The sequence below is a fragment of the Antedon bifida genome, chromosome 11 (genome assembly GCF_963402885.1).
Source record: "Antedon bifida chromosome 11, ecAntBifi1.1, whole genome shotgun sequence".
Lineage (NCBI taxonomy): Eukaryota > Metazoa > Echinodermata > Crinoidea > Comatulida > Antedonidae > Antedon > Antedon bifida.
In genome coordinates, this window is record NC_136236.1 from 7377370 (window position 1) to 7392466 (window position 15097).

A 15097-nucleotide genomic window follows, 5' to 3' on the forward strand; every position below is an offset into this window, starting at 1 on the left:
AGACCGTGTTTCTGCCGCCAAACATTAACCGATAAAACTTAACCGATAATTAACCGATAAAGTTCATGTGTAAATGGGGTTTAACTGATTCCGCTCCAGAAAAATGAATCGATAATTATCTCATTCAAATCGGATAATTATCGGATAAATGCAATAATGTTTTAAACTTTGACCTAAGGACAACATAATGACTACATACTATCATAAACTTGATCGCCACAATAAACCTCTAGAGTAGTTACAACTGCAATTTTGTAATAAAGTAGCACACAAATATTGTCTATTAGAAAAAGAGTTTCAGCAAAATAAGTAAAAATTTCCATTATTATATACTTTTTTCTTCAGATGAGGGAACACCAGAACCAGTATTTTATTCAGATGAGGGTACACCAGAACCAGTACTAGGACCTGCAAAAGAAGCTGTGATGAGGTACAGCAAATGGACTAAATCTCAGACTGACGTCTGCCATTATGATAGGGGATCTAGCCAGTGTGATGCTTGCGTGGCTGGTGCTCATAAGTGCGAAAACGGGAAGCATACTGTGTGTGTCAGTGATCCTAGTAAATGCCCAGTTCCGGGTAAGTTTGGAATAAAGAGTCCTGACGGTATAGCTAATATATCACAAGAAGTTCCGTTGCTTATGAACTCAAATTACATTGTAAACACTGACGCGTAACCTATATAAAAAAGAGACACTCCTCATTCCTATTTTATCATCTTAACATGGTTTGGTTTCTATCCATGTGACTTTATCAATTTTTAGCAACACGATATCAACAAGATATTTTCCACACAATGTAATTAATCGGTGAATAAGGCCTTGTGGATTGCATTAGCTTTTAATTTATCGATGTGTTTTTATTATTATTCCGACAGATTATTATAACCAGGGTTTTGTCATAACTAAGAAGTTGGATGATCCGGATAAAGACGTCATTTTTGCTTGTAACCCTTCAGTTGGACGTCTATCAGACAAGATTGTTCCGTCGTGCTATGTACAAGATAATCCACCAGATGGACGCTGGAAAGGTAAAACAATGAGGATTGTTTTCGTAATGTCCCTCAAAGAATAGCACTGACCTGAGGCTGGCTGATATATAAAAAACACTTAGAACTTGCATACTTAGAGACTAAATGCCACGGGTCATCATACACATCGATATGGACAGCAAGAGGAATCTCTAACTTGATACATCAATAAGTAATAGGCCTAACACTGACACTTTCTCCCGGAGATTTTTGGATTTGCAGACAACTATCAGTGAATGGTTAGGCGTAGTGCCTACATTTCTTTTGTCAATACATCCTACCTTGAATGCTTAGCGTCCACACAATAATGTTCGATTTATAAAAAAGGCACATAAACAGAACATTGCATATATTAATATTTTTCTTATGTCAAAATGAACAATATATCCCTATACTATTATCATTATAATATGTATAAAAATATAAATATTCTTCAATAGCTCTACCAATGAACCTACACAATGTCATTGGATCTGACCAGCTTACAGGACTTATTTATGGCATTCACATGGACATGCGCAGTTACATGCGTAGTAAAGATCAAGGTGCAACGTGGGTGTTTATCAGTAAAGACGCCTGGGACTCTTTGACAAAAAGTTTGCCGGACTTCAAGACGGCTGGAACTAGTGAGGGCAACTGGCTGTGTGAGTTTATATCATTATTTAGCTCCCATTAAGGTCTCACTGCCATGTACGTCCAATGCGAGTAATTTGACGCCTCATCTGAACTGTCGCTTGTGATTGGTCAAACTTGAGCTACCCGTCTTTGCTTACACTTTTTGTTTGTTTTTTAAGTGCCACGATCTTAAAGGCCCATTTACACTAAGGTGATAACGATCGACGAAAAAGATAAAAACGCATTTTTTATACTTAAAACAAAAAAATTTTAAAAAGTCTTCATCCTAGAACTATAGGATTATCATCTATGCTGCCTTTGATGACAATAATATTTCCACACGTCCAATAAAATGACGTCATGATTAGTAAGAGCAATAATATCGTTACAATACAACGATTTTATTGTTTTTATTGATCATGACGTCATTTGATTAGATTTAAAAAAAATGTTTTTATCAAATACAGCATAAATGTTTTTCCTATAGTTCTAGAACGAAAACCCTAATTTATTTTGTTTTATTAAAGAAAAATGTATGTTTACCTATTTATCGTCGATCGTTATCGCCTAGTGTAAATGGGCCTTAAATGTTAAAAATGGGCTGACCATTGAATAGAACGAAATAACCAGTTCTACGTCATACGAAATCAACTAATCAACTGGCAAGAGTGTACTTTTGTGATAATGATGATTATGTTTTATGCCACTCTGCTCATTTAACACATTTCTATCTTTTCAACAGATGATGACAGTGGCCTGAAGTATAATGGAGTTTTGAAAATGAAAAAGGACTGCTGCTAAATCATGACATTTCAGCGGCCCGATTCTAAGTCATATTCAACTTTCGCAAATATTATGCAACTATAGATTTCCGTCCTATTGTGGTTTTTAAATTCAATCGAAAATGTAACTTTGAAATTTACATAGAAAATATTTTCAATTCATACTTAATTGTTTAATTGTAATATGTTTGCATTGCGTATCAGAAAGTATTGCTATAAATTATTCAAAATTCAATTTTGTTTTCACATGAGTGAATCATTTTTTATTGTTTTTAAATATTTTGAATGTTTCGACCTAGTGTAGTACTATTAATGGAGATTAGGCCTGATAATAATAAAATAATATTTGTTGTCACGCATGACGTTTCATACATATATAAAATCTTGTTACAAAATGCCGGGCCACTGGCTGCGCTTAATATTTATTATTATTGTGATAATTACAGTACAGCTATTTATCTTACGTATAATGACATTTAATAATTCGTATTTTTAAATTCTAAAAATGTATTTAAAATTGTATTTCATAATTGTTTTTACTAAATTATAATTTTCTTAATATTGTATATCATTCGAATGAAATATGGTTATCAGTGTAGCAGACCAAAGCACTTTTATTCTAGAAACCAAGATAATCTACACATTCCTACATAGTTAAAGTCACTTATTGTGCATGCGCGTATTAAACTGTAATATGTTTCTGTATCACTTGACGTACACCATTGATAGTTATCGCGTACGTTGGTCAGGGGTCTGGTGCAAGAAGATCAATTTTTAGCAAAGAGCGCTTTTCAACGTCAATGATGTTCAATTCATTCTTCTTAATCATGATAGGCATACGTCCGATATGTGCTCAGTCTGGCACTGATATAATTGTTTAAACAATATAACATGCAAATGGCTTAAATTTCCTCACGTTATGTTTTATAATGTTCGGTAAGAATTTGAGAGAAGAAGAATATTTTATTCTTGCTAATTGTTGTTATTGGTGCAGTGAATCGAAGGAGATGATTATTGATTACGCACTGTATCTAGGTAACTGAAATTGTTTATTTCAACGGTATCTTAACTACAATGTAAACGTAATTTAACGTTCAAATAAAGTTGTCGAAAAAACAGTCATTGTAGTCGTATTTTCATAATATATGTACATATATAATAAACATACATGCGCGTTCATATGTTGTTCTTTAACAAAAACCTGCAAGGCTATAAAACATGAAGCTGTAGATGTTTATGTAAGCTAACGTTATAAAAAGTATTGCTTGGCAAAATGCAGAGAGAGCGACAGAGGGCGTGTTATTTAATATATCCGCCCTACACTATCAAACTTTATGTGACAAGAAAAAGGTGATGTGCCCAAATATAGACATGATAATCTCATATCACTATAATGATTGAGATTATCACTACTATAATCATTTGGGCACATCACAATTTGTTGTCAAACTAGTTTGATAGTGTTGATAGAGCTTATGACTATAATAAGCTTTTATGACCTCACCGATATATCGATTTTCCTGGCAATCAATATGCAGTTCTGTTTGTATATAAGTGTAATGCAAATAATTTGACCAATGACGACTCGCCGATTCGAAATACCAACTCAGACCATTGATCTGGGGATCGAAAATTGCATTTCTCGAGTAAGTTTTCGAGTCGACACAAAGCAATCTGGAGACGCACGGTGGAGAAAGAAAGAGATTAGGCTGGATATCAGGGAATGAAGCTAAAGCAAAAGCTAGAAAAAAGAACTGGTTGAAAAGAACATCTTATAGCCTTATGGGACAATCTGCCCAAAAAGGATATTGTTAAAGATGTATTGTCCCCCAAAAACCTGAAAATTAAAGACTAATAAAATCTTTGGATTGGCCATTTTACAGTTTTAATAAAGTTACAAATCAACAAAAATAATTATATCACGTATGAAAAGACAAAAGAAACCGTTAATTTTTAATAACATTCAGAAAAATATATATATCTTTTCCGATCCAGTTTGGTCAACTATTATGTGACATTAAAATGGCATATTCAACAAAAAATATAAACAAGAAATATTTCTTACAAAAAACGCTGCTCTCTTGTTGACGTAACAGTTTTAAAGATATATTGTCCCCCTGAAAAAATATATTTTTATTTCAAATTTGTTTTTGAATGTGCCATTTTATTGTCACATAATAGTTATTCACATTAACCAAACAATTATTTACCTGAAAAAAATGTAATTTCAACAAAAAATACTTAAATTGTCTGTCAGACAATGGTTTTGGGGTTATAATTAAACGTTTCTTTTCTGTTTTCATGAATAAATATTATTTTTTTGTTACAAGAAGTGAATAACTTTTGTATTTGAAGTAAAATACAACAAGAATTCATACTTTGATAAGTCATAATTGTGGAATTGAAAAACAAAAAATACTGAATCTGTAAAAGATGATGTGCTTATTAAATAATAATATAACGTTCACTCGTGTGTGTTATTAAATAAAAGTACAGGTTTTGTTGTGCTTGTGCATATAACGTATTTAATTAGTCAGGCCAATGTGTATGAAATTATTTTTAATACTAGCGTTCTTGCTAATTTAACCTAGAAATTAATTAAAAATAAATTAATAACTCATTGTTATTATCCATTATCATATACATGCACGTACATATTATATTCTTTATAAAAACGGTTATTGCTAAGAAAAGTTAAAGATGCATCCGAGTTGAGTGAACGCCATAAAAATTAATGCTTGGCGAAACGACAGAGGACGTGTTATTTAAAATATTTCCGTCCACGAAGATAAAGATACTGATAATAATAAACTCATCCACTTTTAAGTTATTGATTATGTCTTCGTTTAAGAGAGTCATATTAATAAAGATCGGTGTGTATGTTAATTTTTTATTGTGCTTATCATGTGCATATAAAGTACCTAACATGTCAGTCTTAATTATTAATTAATTTGAATAATATAGCGTTATTAATAAACAAATCGCAACAAGATAGCGTTAGTTATAATATTGCGACCGTGTGATATACAGCATATTCGTTTTCGACGACGTAATTGAACATTGTTATTTAGCTCCCATTAAGGTCTCACTGCCATGTACGTCCAATGCGAGAAATTTGACGCCTCATCTGAACTGTCGCTTGTGATTGGTCAAACTTTAGCTACCCGTCTTTGCTTACACTTTTTGTTTGTTTTTTAAGTGCCACGATCTTAAAGGCCCATTTACACTAAGGTGATAACGATCGACGAAAAAGATAAAAACGCATTTTTTATACTTAAAACAAAAAATTTTTAAAAAGTCTTCATCCTAGAACTATAGGATTATCATCTATGCTGCCTTTGATGACAATAATATTTCCACACGTCCAATAAAATGACGTCATGATTAGTAAGAGCAATAATATCGTTACAATACAACGATTTTATTGTTTTTATTGATCATGACGTCATTTGATTAGATTAAAAAAAAATGTTTTTATCAAATACAGCATAAATGTTTTTCCTATAGTTCTAGAACGAAAACCCTAATTTATTTTGTTTTATTAAAGAAAAATGTATGTTTACCTATTTATCGTCGATCGTTATCGCCTAGTGTAAATGGGCCTTAAATGTTAAAAATGGGCTGATCATTGAATAGAACGAAATAACCAGTTCTACGTCATACGAAATCAACTAATCAACTGGCAAGAGTGTACTTTTGTGATAATGATGATTATGTTTTATGCCACTCTGCTCATTTAACACATTTCTATCTTTTCAACAGATGATGACAGTGGCCTGAAGTATAATGGAGTTTTGAAAATGAAAAAGGACTGCTGCTAAATCATAACATTTCAGCGGCCCGATTCTAAGTCATATTCAACTTTCGCAAATAGTATGCAACTATAGATTTCCGTCCTATTGTGGTTTTTAAATTCAATCGAAAATGTAACTTTGAAATTTATATAGAAAATATTTTCAATTCATGTTTAATTATTTTTTTCAAAATTCAATTTTGTTTTCACATGAGTAAATCATTTTTTATTGTTCTTAAATATTTTGAATGTTTCGACCTAGTGTAGTACAGTACAATTAATGGCGATTCGGCCTAATAATGATAAAATAATATTTTTTTGTCACGCATGACGTTTCATATATATAAAATCTTGTTACAAAATGCCTGGGCCACTGGTGGCGCTGCGTAAAAATAATAAGAATTATATCAATTAAGAATATTTATATTTGTAGCTAGATTTTGTACATACTTAATATTTATTATTATTGTAATAATTACAGTACAGCTATTGTTATTTATCTTACGTATACACATTCCTACATTAAAGTCACTTATTGCGCATATCAAACTGTAATATGTATCTGTATCAGATTGTATCCTTGACGTTCAAAAACCATTGCTAGTTATTGCGTACGTTGGTCAGGGGTCAGGAGATCAATTATTAGCGAAGGGCGCTTTGTAAAAACACGTCAATGATGTTTAATTTATTCTTCTTAATCATGATAGGCATACGTCGTCCGATATGTGTTCAGTCGGGCCCTGATATAATTGCTTAAACAAAGCAAATAAACATGCAAATGGCTTAAATTTTATTTCACGTTGTCTTATGATGTTCGGTAAGAATTTGCACAATCCATCGTATGGTTGAATTGAGTGAATACTTTAGTCTTACGTATAGTAGATATAAAGCATTCTTTGGTCGAGTACAGGTCAAACTCGGTCTTTTCTGAGTTGGCCGAAGGCTAAACTAAGCCTGTAATAGGGCAACTTGCCTGTTATTATAGAACGTCAACAACACATATGGGCTATGTGAATTATGCGGATTAAACACTAAAGGCCTATTAAAGTGTACAGCGTATATTTTAGTAACGTCACTACAGTAGTTCACATTATTAGAAACATATTGAGGGCGGTCGCTTGTTCCGTGACCTAACGGCCTATGTCATCTTCTAAATCATCGAATTTTAATTTAACGAAAACATAAAAACTTTATTGCTAATTGTTAAATGGTGTAGTGAATTAAAGGATATGATTATTGATTACGCACTGTATCTAGGCAACTTAAATTCAAATCAATCAAATCAAAATCAACATTTACTTCCAAAAAGGTGGCGTCACCAAAAAAGCAAAAGCTTGTGTCAGGGACGCCAAAACAAAACATTCAAAAGCAGAACATATAAAATAAGACACAGAAATGAAAATAACAATAAAACGAAAAGCGGTACATATCAATTGCAGTATAAATCATATTAATGCATTTTTACTATTGCTAAATATATTAATAAAAAAAAACCAAAAAAAAGCAAAAAAACATGGCCTCTAAGTATAGTTTGATAATAAATAATATTTTGCAATCTTTGTGAAACTATTTACATTTTGTATGTTTTGTAGCGAAAGAGGCAAAACATTCCAAAGTTTTGCACCGGAGTATCTAATACTTTGGTGAAATATGGTAGTCCTGTGTTTTGAGAGATGAATATAAGAGGATGACCTAGTGTTGTAGTTATAGAAATTAACATTAAATTTAAACATATCGTAAAATCTATGAGGATAATTATGATTAACACAGTTATGAACAAAAACATATTGCTGATAAGTATTTATATCTTTAAGTGTCATTATATTAAGTTCCTTAAATAGAGGACCCGTATTAGCTGTAAAAGAAGATTTTGAAATTATACGTATGATTTTTTTTTGGAGCAATGTTAATTTATTAAGATTTGATTGAAAATTATTACCCCAGACCACATTACAATATGAAAAATAAGGAAGAACAAGAGAATTATATAAGGTACGGAGGATATTTACAGGAACTAAACGTTTAATTCTGTTGATTACTCCTATAATTTTAGATATTTTAGTCATTAATTCGTTGATATGGTATTTCCAAGTCAACTGCTCATCTATTAAGACACCGAGAAATTTTGTTTGTTCTACTCTTTGAATGTCATCATTGTTAAGTACAATTTTTAAATTATCTACATCATCAGCCTTCTTTTTCTTATTACTAAAAATAATATAATTACATTTCTTTGAATTTAATGATAATCTATTAGCCTTAAACCATTCACAAATATAATGTAGTTGGTTGTTTGCAGTACGATATAATTCATAGATGTCATCATTACTGTAAAATATATTTGTATCATCGGCATATAGTATAAATGAAAAAAGATCCGATGTCTTAAAAATGTCATTAACATATAAAATAAATAATAGTGGTCCAAATAGCTATCCTTGTGGTACTCCACATGTTATATTTTTCAGTTCCGACAGCAAAGATTCATATTTTGTACACTGGGATCGATTTTCAAGGTAACTTTTGAACCAATGTAAAGCAACACCACGAATTCCATAATAACTTAACTTATATAATAAAATGTTATTATCGTATCAAATGCTTTGGATAGATCCAAAAAATACCTATTGCATGTGATTTGTTCTCAAATGCACTTATAATTCTATCTGTAAGATCCACCAGAGCCATTGAAGAAGAAAATTTGCTACGAAAACCATATTGACCATTATGAAGAATATCGTACTTATCTAGAAAAGAAACAGTTCTAACAAAGGCAATACGTTCTAAAATTTTGGAGAAGCATAATAAAATAGAAATTGGTCTATAATTACTAATGTCTCCTTTGTCTCCAGATTTGTAAACGGGTGTAATCTTAGCTATTTTTAGTTGGCTGGGAAAAATACCCTTAACTAATGATGCGTTAAAAATATGGCAGAGCGGTTTGCTAATTAAGGCTGCTACCGCTTTAACCACATTAGGACATAAACCGTCAAACCCAGCAGCTTTATTATTTTTAAAATTATTTATTATATCACATATTTCTTCTTCGGTCGTTAGAAAAAAGTACATTGAATGGTTGTTTGGTTGTTTTAAATAATCATTATAATCAGTGTTTCCATAGGGAATTTTTCTATCAAGTGAGGGACCAATTTGTGTAAAAAAAGTCATTAAATGCATTTGCAATATCTTGCGGTTGATCCAAAGATCGACCATCACAAGTAAAATTAGTATTTTCCTTACATTTGACTTTTCTGTTTAATAAATTATTTATTACATCCCATGTTTTCTTTATGTTCGATTTAGTATTGGAAAATTGTTCGTTATAATAAGCTAATTTAGATGTTTTTACAAGAGTATTCAATTTATTTCTAAAGGTTTTATACTTTAACTCATTTGGGCCTGTTGGATATTTAAGAAACTTTTTATACAGTTTATTTTTATGCTTAATAGACTGTAAAATCCCATTAGTCATCCATGGTTTTAATTTTCTCTTATTTTTGTTTTTAACAGTATGCAATGGAAAATTGTTTTGGTATACTGTTTTGGAATTTGGATTGGAACAAATCATAAGCATTTTCAGGCTTAGACAAAGACATTACATCATCCCAACCATTTGTAGCCAGATCTTGTTTAAAATTTTCAATATTTAGAGGATTTATTAGGCGATACGACTGAATAGGGACGTCATTTTGAAATGAATCATTTATAAATTAAGTGATTTGAAAAATTGGTAGATGATCGCCAATGTCACAGTATAATATACCACTTGTGACAGGTAGATCATGTGAATTAGTTATAATATTATCAATCAATGTAGCAGTATTACTAGTGATTCGAGTCGGTCTATTTATTAAGGGTAAATATAAATTACTATATAATATATTTAAAAAGTCTTGCGTTGAGTTTATACTCGTATATCGTAAAAGGTCTAAATTAAAGTCACCCATGATATAGTTTAGCTTATTTTCTTTATCTATTGTTGTGAGTATTTTATCAAAATCGTCCACAAAGTGGTTACTGTTTACATCTGGTGGCTTATAAGCAACACCAGCAATAATATTCTTTCCATGATTTTGATTAATTTCAATAAAAATTGAATCACATGAAATATTTGTCAAGGAAATGTCATTTCGTTGAGTATATGATCTTAAGTTACTTACATACATTGCAACCCCACCACCTACTCTACCGTTAGAAAACAATGTATAGTTAGGTATATTTAACGGTGGACTATTTTCATTACACCATGTCTCCGAGATACCAATGATATCAAACTGAAAATGTAGAGTTTCAATAAATTCCATGATAGCATCCAGATTTTTTACGAGACTTCTTGCATTAAAGTGGATACTAGAAAAACTTTTTTGAATATCTACTGTTTTAAATTTACATGCAAATTGATCACAAAGAAAATAATTAGAAAGGTTTGTGCAGTTTTTGTAGAAATTTTGGTCAGGATCTAGATCAAAGTTTCCTGCAAAATTTGTAATGGACTCAAACTCAAAAAAATTGTTTATTTCAACTGTATCTTAGTTACAAGTAAACGCAATTTAACGCCAAAATAAAGTTGTCGAAAAACAGTCATTGTAGGCGTATTATCATATTATGTACATACATAATACACATACATGCGCGTGCATATTTTATTCTTTAACAACAAAACTGACATGGCTATAAAACATGAAGCTGTAGATGTTTATGTAAGCAAACACCATAAAACTAGTACATGGCAAATTGCAGATTGCGACACCGAGGGCTTGTTATTATTTAATATTTTTGCCCATGAAGATAAATATAACTAAGAATAAAATAATAATCAGCTTTTATGACGTCACCGATATATCGATTTCCCTGACAATCAATATACATGTTCTTTCTTTATATACTGTACCAATTTGGAAAACCTTTTCTGGACGCTGCAAACAAAATAACTTATATAGGCTACAAAGACAGGTTCCCAATACGACGCAACACAAAGAAATAAATAATGTGACCAATGACGACGCGTGGATTTGAAATACCATCTCATGACCACTGATCCGGAGGTCGAACATGTTATTTCTCGAGTAACAAAACAACGTAGAGGCGCACAGTGGAGAAAGAAAGAGATGATGCTGGAGATCATGGAATGAAGTTAGAAAAAGAACTGGTTGAAGAGAACATCTTGTAGCCTTATGGGACAATCGGTCCAAAAAGGATATTGTTAAAGATGTATTGTCCCCCAAAAACCTGAAAAATAAAGACTAATAAAGCCATGTATATGGCCTTGTTTTTAACCTAGAAATTAAAAATCAAGTCACGAATCGTTTTTTTTCCCTATTGTACAAAAATATACATGCACGTACATATTTTAATCTTCTACAAAAACTGCCATGGCTAAAGAAATTGAAGATGTATCCTAGTCGAGGGAACGCCATAGAATTAATGCTTGACAAAAATATATCGATTTTCCTGACAATTAATATGCATGGTCTGTAATCATATTATATTATATAATTAATATTAATTAAATTATAATAACAAAGATATCTGGTCTTAAAGGTACTGTTTATTGTGCTTATGTGAATATAAAGTACTTATTGTCAGTCTTAATTATGTATTAAATTAATTTGAAAAATATAGCGTTATTAATAAACAAATCGCAACAAGATAGCGTTAGTTATAATATTGCGACCGTGTGTTATACAGCATATTCGATTTTGACGACATAATTGAACATTGTTTATTAACATTTTGAAGTTATAAAAAATGGCCTGTTGGAAATTCGTCTGTTTTTTTCTTTCTGTACTTGTACACTCAAGTAAAGGTATGTTATTTTATATTGTATTTACCAATGCTGTAAATGTAAAGGATATCTCAGACTAACTGCTTCTACATTTAGGAAGAAACTTAATGTGTTTTTTTTCTCTTTTGTGGCGTAAACACCACTTTTATTCACATTCATTATCTTTCATGTCAACAAAACATTGTCACATTTTTGTTAATTCCTAATGTCATCATAATTGTATAAACTTTATCAGTAACATTTTTAAAACATTGTATTCCGTATTACCTCCTTTTTAAAATAATTCCCTTATATGTGGCTATAATACTCTTCCAAAAGAATTTAAAAAAGTTAATACAAAGACGTTTGGCCTAAATAACCAAAGTAGGTTACTGTGTATTGTACGAATTTATTATGAATTACTTCGTTACTGTTATTAATATTATTTTAAACAATGTTTTCCGGAATTGAGTATTATAACATTATTAAACATTTTTAATAATCACAATTTATTTAAAACGTTGAAATTATAATTTTCTTTGTGGTTCTTGCTATTCGTTCACACACTGGTGACGGTAAATTAATCTAAAATATCGTTGACTAGATATGATATTAAATAATTTTTCCTAAAGTATTATACAATCTACCACATGTACGCATATCGAAATATTGGCACGTCGCGAGCCGCGCAAGGCGCGTCGTGAAGACGAAATATTGAAAGGTGATTTTCAGGCGTGAAAGACACTTAATATAATAATAATAATAATAAACAGTATTTATATAGCGCCTAATGGATCAGTGACCCCTCTAGATGCTTTACATTAGACCTTAACTAATGGTAATAAACTATCCCCCGCCGGACACCATTCCGGTATTTCTTAGTATTTCTTATTTCTTAGACTTAAGGCGTAACTACAGTTATTTTTATATATATTTTGATAGTGTGAGTAAAAGATACTTACATGAAACCTATTAATATAACTATAGAGTGAATGCTTTTAATAATTTCCTAGAGATCGGCCTTTAAGTTTTTCTTTTTATTTATATTTTCCTTTTAGGTAGACAGGGTAACCCTTCTAATTAAACCCACAGGCAAGTTAGTATCCAGATGCACTCTAAAATATTTTATTATACTTAGCCTAACTAAGTTAAACACTTAAAATATAACTTTCAATATAAACAAATAATACGATAGAATATATTTTTTAGGTTAAATTTAAAGAAATTTTTTTAGAAGACTCTTTTAAAACAGATGGTAATTCAAAATGTAAATGTGTCGCAAAATAACTAAAAGAATGGCGGAAACATGTTAAAATGTTAATTTAGGTACCTGTAAGTCGCCTCTTGCCTCCTCTCTGCAAAATCGCTTTTTTGTGTGCATAGGTGTTGTATTTGATTTGTTCATGTGTCTATTTATGAATCAGCAAAGAATTTTATCCCAACAATTAATGTTTAATAGAATAATAATAATTAGTGTGTTAATGTATAATTTTGTTATATATATATATATATGTTTATTTAGGTTTTATGTTCAAGTAAAGTTTTTTTTAAATATTTTAATAATACAGGTGATGTTATGTTTGTAGTCAACAAGGAGGATCCTCCTGGAATATATATGACAAACATTTCCAGTGACAACGCAAGTTTGATTTTAGCAACAGTTATTCAGAATGTCGGATTAACTGAACCCTACACTGTCGAGTATGATACCAGCACATTAACAGTGTATTGGTCTGATGTCAGCAAGTACACCATTGAACGGTTTTCACTTGTTACTAACCAACATGAAGTGTTTGTGTCTTTGGGATCAAATTCTCGTAATATTCTATTCATTTTTTACATGTTTTATTAGGAAAAATAAGCATCATGATATTTTGTAGCATTTGTTTCGCTAACTTTTAAATCAAATAATTTCGTTGGATTTACATCGCCTAAATAGACCAGCTCTTCAGAGTTATTTCAAGGTTGAATCAAGCGTTGTTGAACTAAACAACAATGTTGTTTAATAATCATAATTAAATAGGCCTAATATCGTTAAGAATTTACGTTTTACATCTTTTTGCATAGGTGATGTTATAAGTATAAGCACCATTTATCAATTCCTCTGATTTTTTCAGAAATTGTAGATAACGAGGTCGGATTTAGGATTCCTGAATCGAAAGATTTCAGTAAGCGTTGATGACAGATGTGAGGTTAGGAAAGATAGCGCCTAGTCCAAAAGAGTAGTAGAAGTTAAACCATTTTACAGCATATTTATAATTTGTAATTTGTATAGGCCAATCTTTTATATCCCGCTTTCGCAAACAAAAATCTTTCTTTTGTCGTTTCCTCTGTATAGAAGAACTAAACAACCTGGGATAATGAAGGGTATAATAGAATCAATAAACACTAGGAATCAAAACACCGAACATAATTAATTTTTACAAAAAAATTCAACTAAACAGTAAAAGTAACTGTTAAAAACAAAATGGAATACAATCAATATATCATGCTCTGTAAAAATAAAGACATTATCTAATTATTTTGTATAAGTAAAATAAAGTATAAATAAATAAATTGCCACGAAATCTAATTACTACTTCTCTGCAATAGGATCAATGTTCTTGTAAAACCCAAGCTATCTCTTGCAATGTCACTCACTAATATCTAAGGAATCCCACTAAAACTTGTTTGTACCTAAATCTGCAAAAGATATTCTTGAAATTTATAATCTAAAATAGTGCCGGCCTTGACGATGTTGAACTACAATAAAAGAAATTGAATCTTTTTTAGGCTTCCGAACGCATAACGTATATAATGTTCCCATCATAAAATGTCCAACTTTCCATAAAATAAATTATCGTACGGTTCAATTATTACACTGCCTTGCTTTTTTTCTTTCTACGCGAGCAAGCATTACGAACAACTATAGTTAGTTGCGTCGTGAACCTTATTTCTGAAAAATAGCGACTTGAAAAACGTTAACCAAAGGGTATCGCAACTCCTGAATCATGAACTACCGTACACTGTTATGCAAATTAGTAGAATGTTGACGTCATCCGTTAAACGTTTTCGTTTCGTAAAATATAATACATAACCCTAGTATAGGGTTGAGCATAATTTGAAATGTGTTA

At 30.9% G+C, this 15097-nt stretch overlaps 2 protein-coding genes across 2 annotated transcripts in view; both read left to right on the forward strand.

The window, feature by feature from the left end:
- LOC144856238 (uncharacterized) overlaps positions 1–15097 on the forward strand; it is a 29108-nt gene that overhangs the window by 1978 nt on the left and 12033 nt on the right. The window lies entirely within an intron of this gene.
- LOC144856093 (uncharacterized) lies at positions 66–6702 on the forward strand. Its single transcript, XM_078714065.1, has 6 exons — positions 66–69; positions 346–579; positions 878–1030; positions 1471–1674; positions 2388–2860; positions 6637–6702. Exons 1-5 carry the CDS (start codon positions 66–68, stop codon positions 2444–2446), a joined length of 654 nt encoding a protein of 217 aa, XP_078570191.1. The 3' UTR covers positions 2447–2860; positions 6637–6702.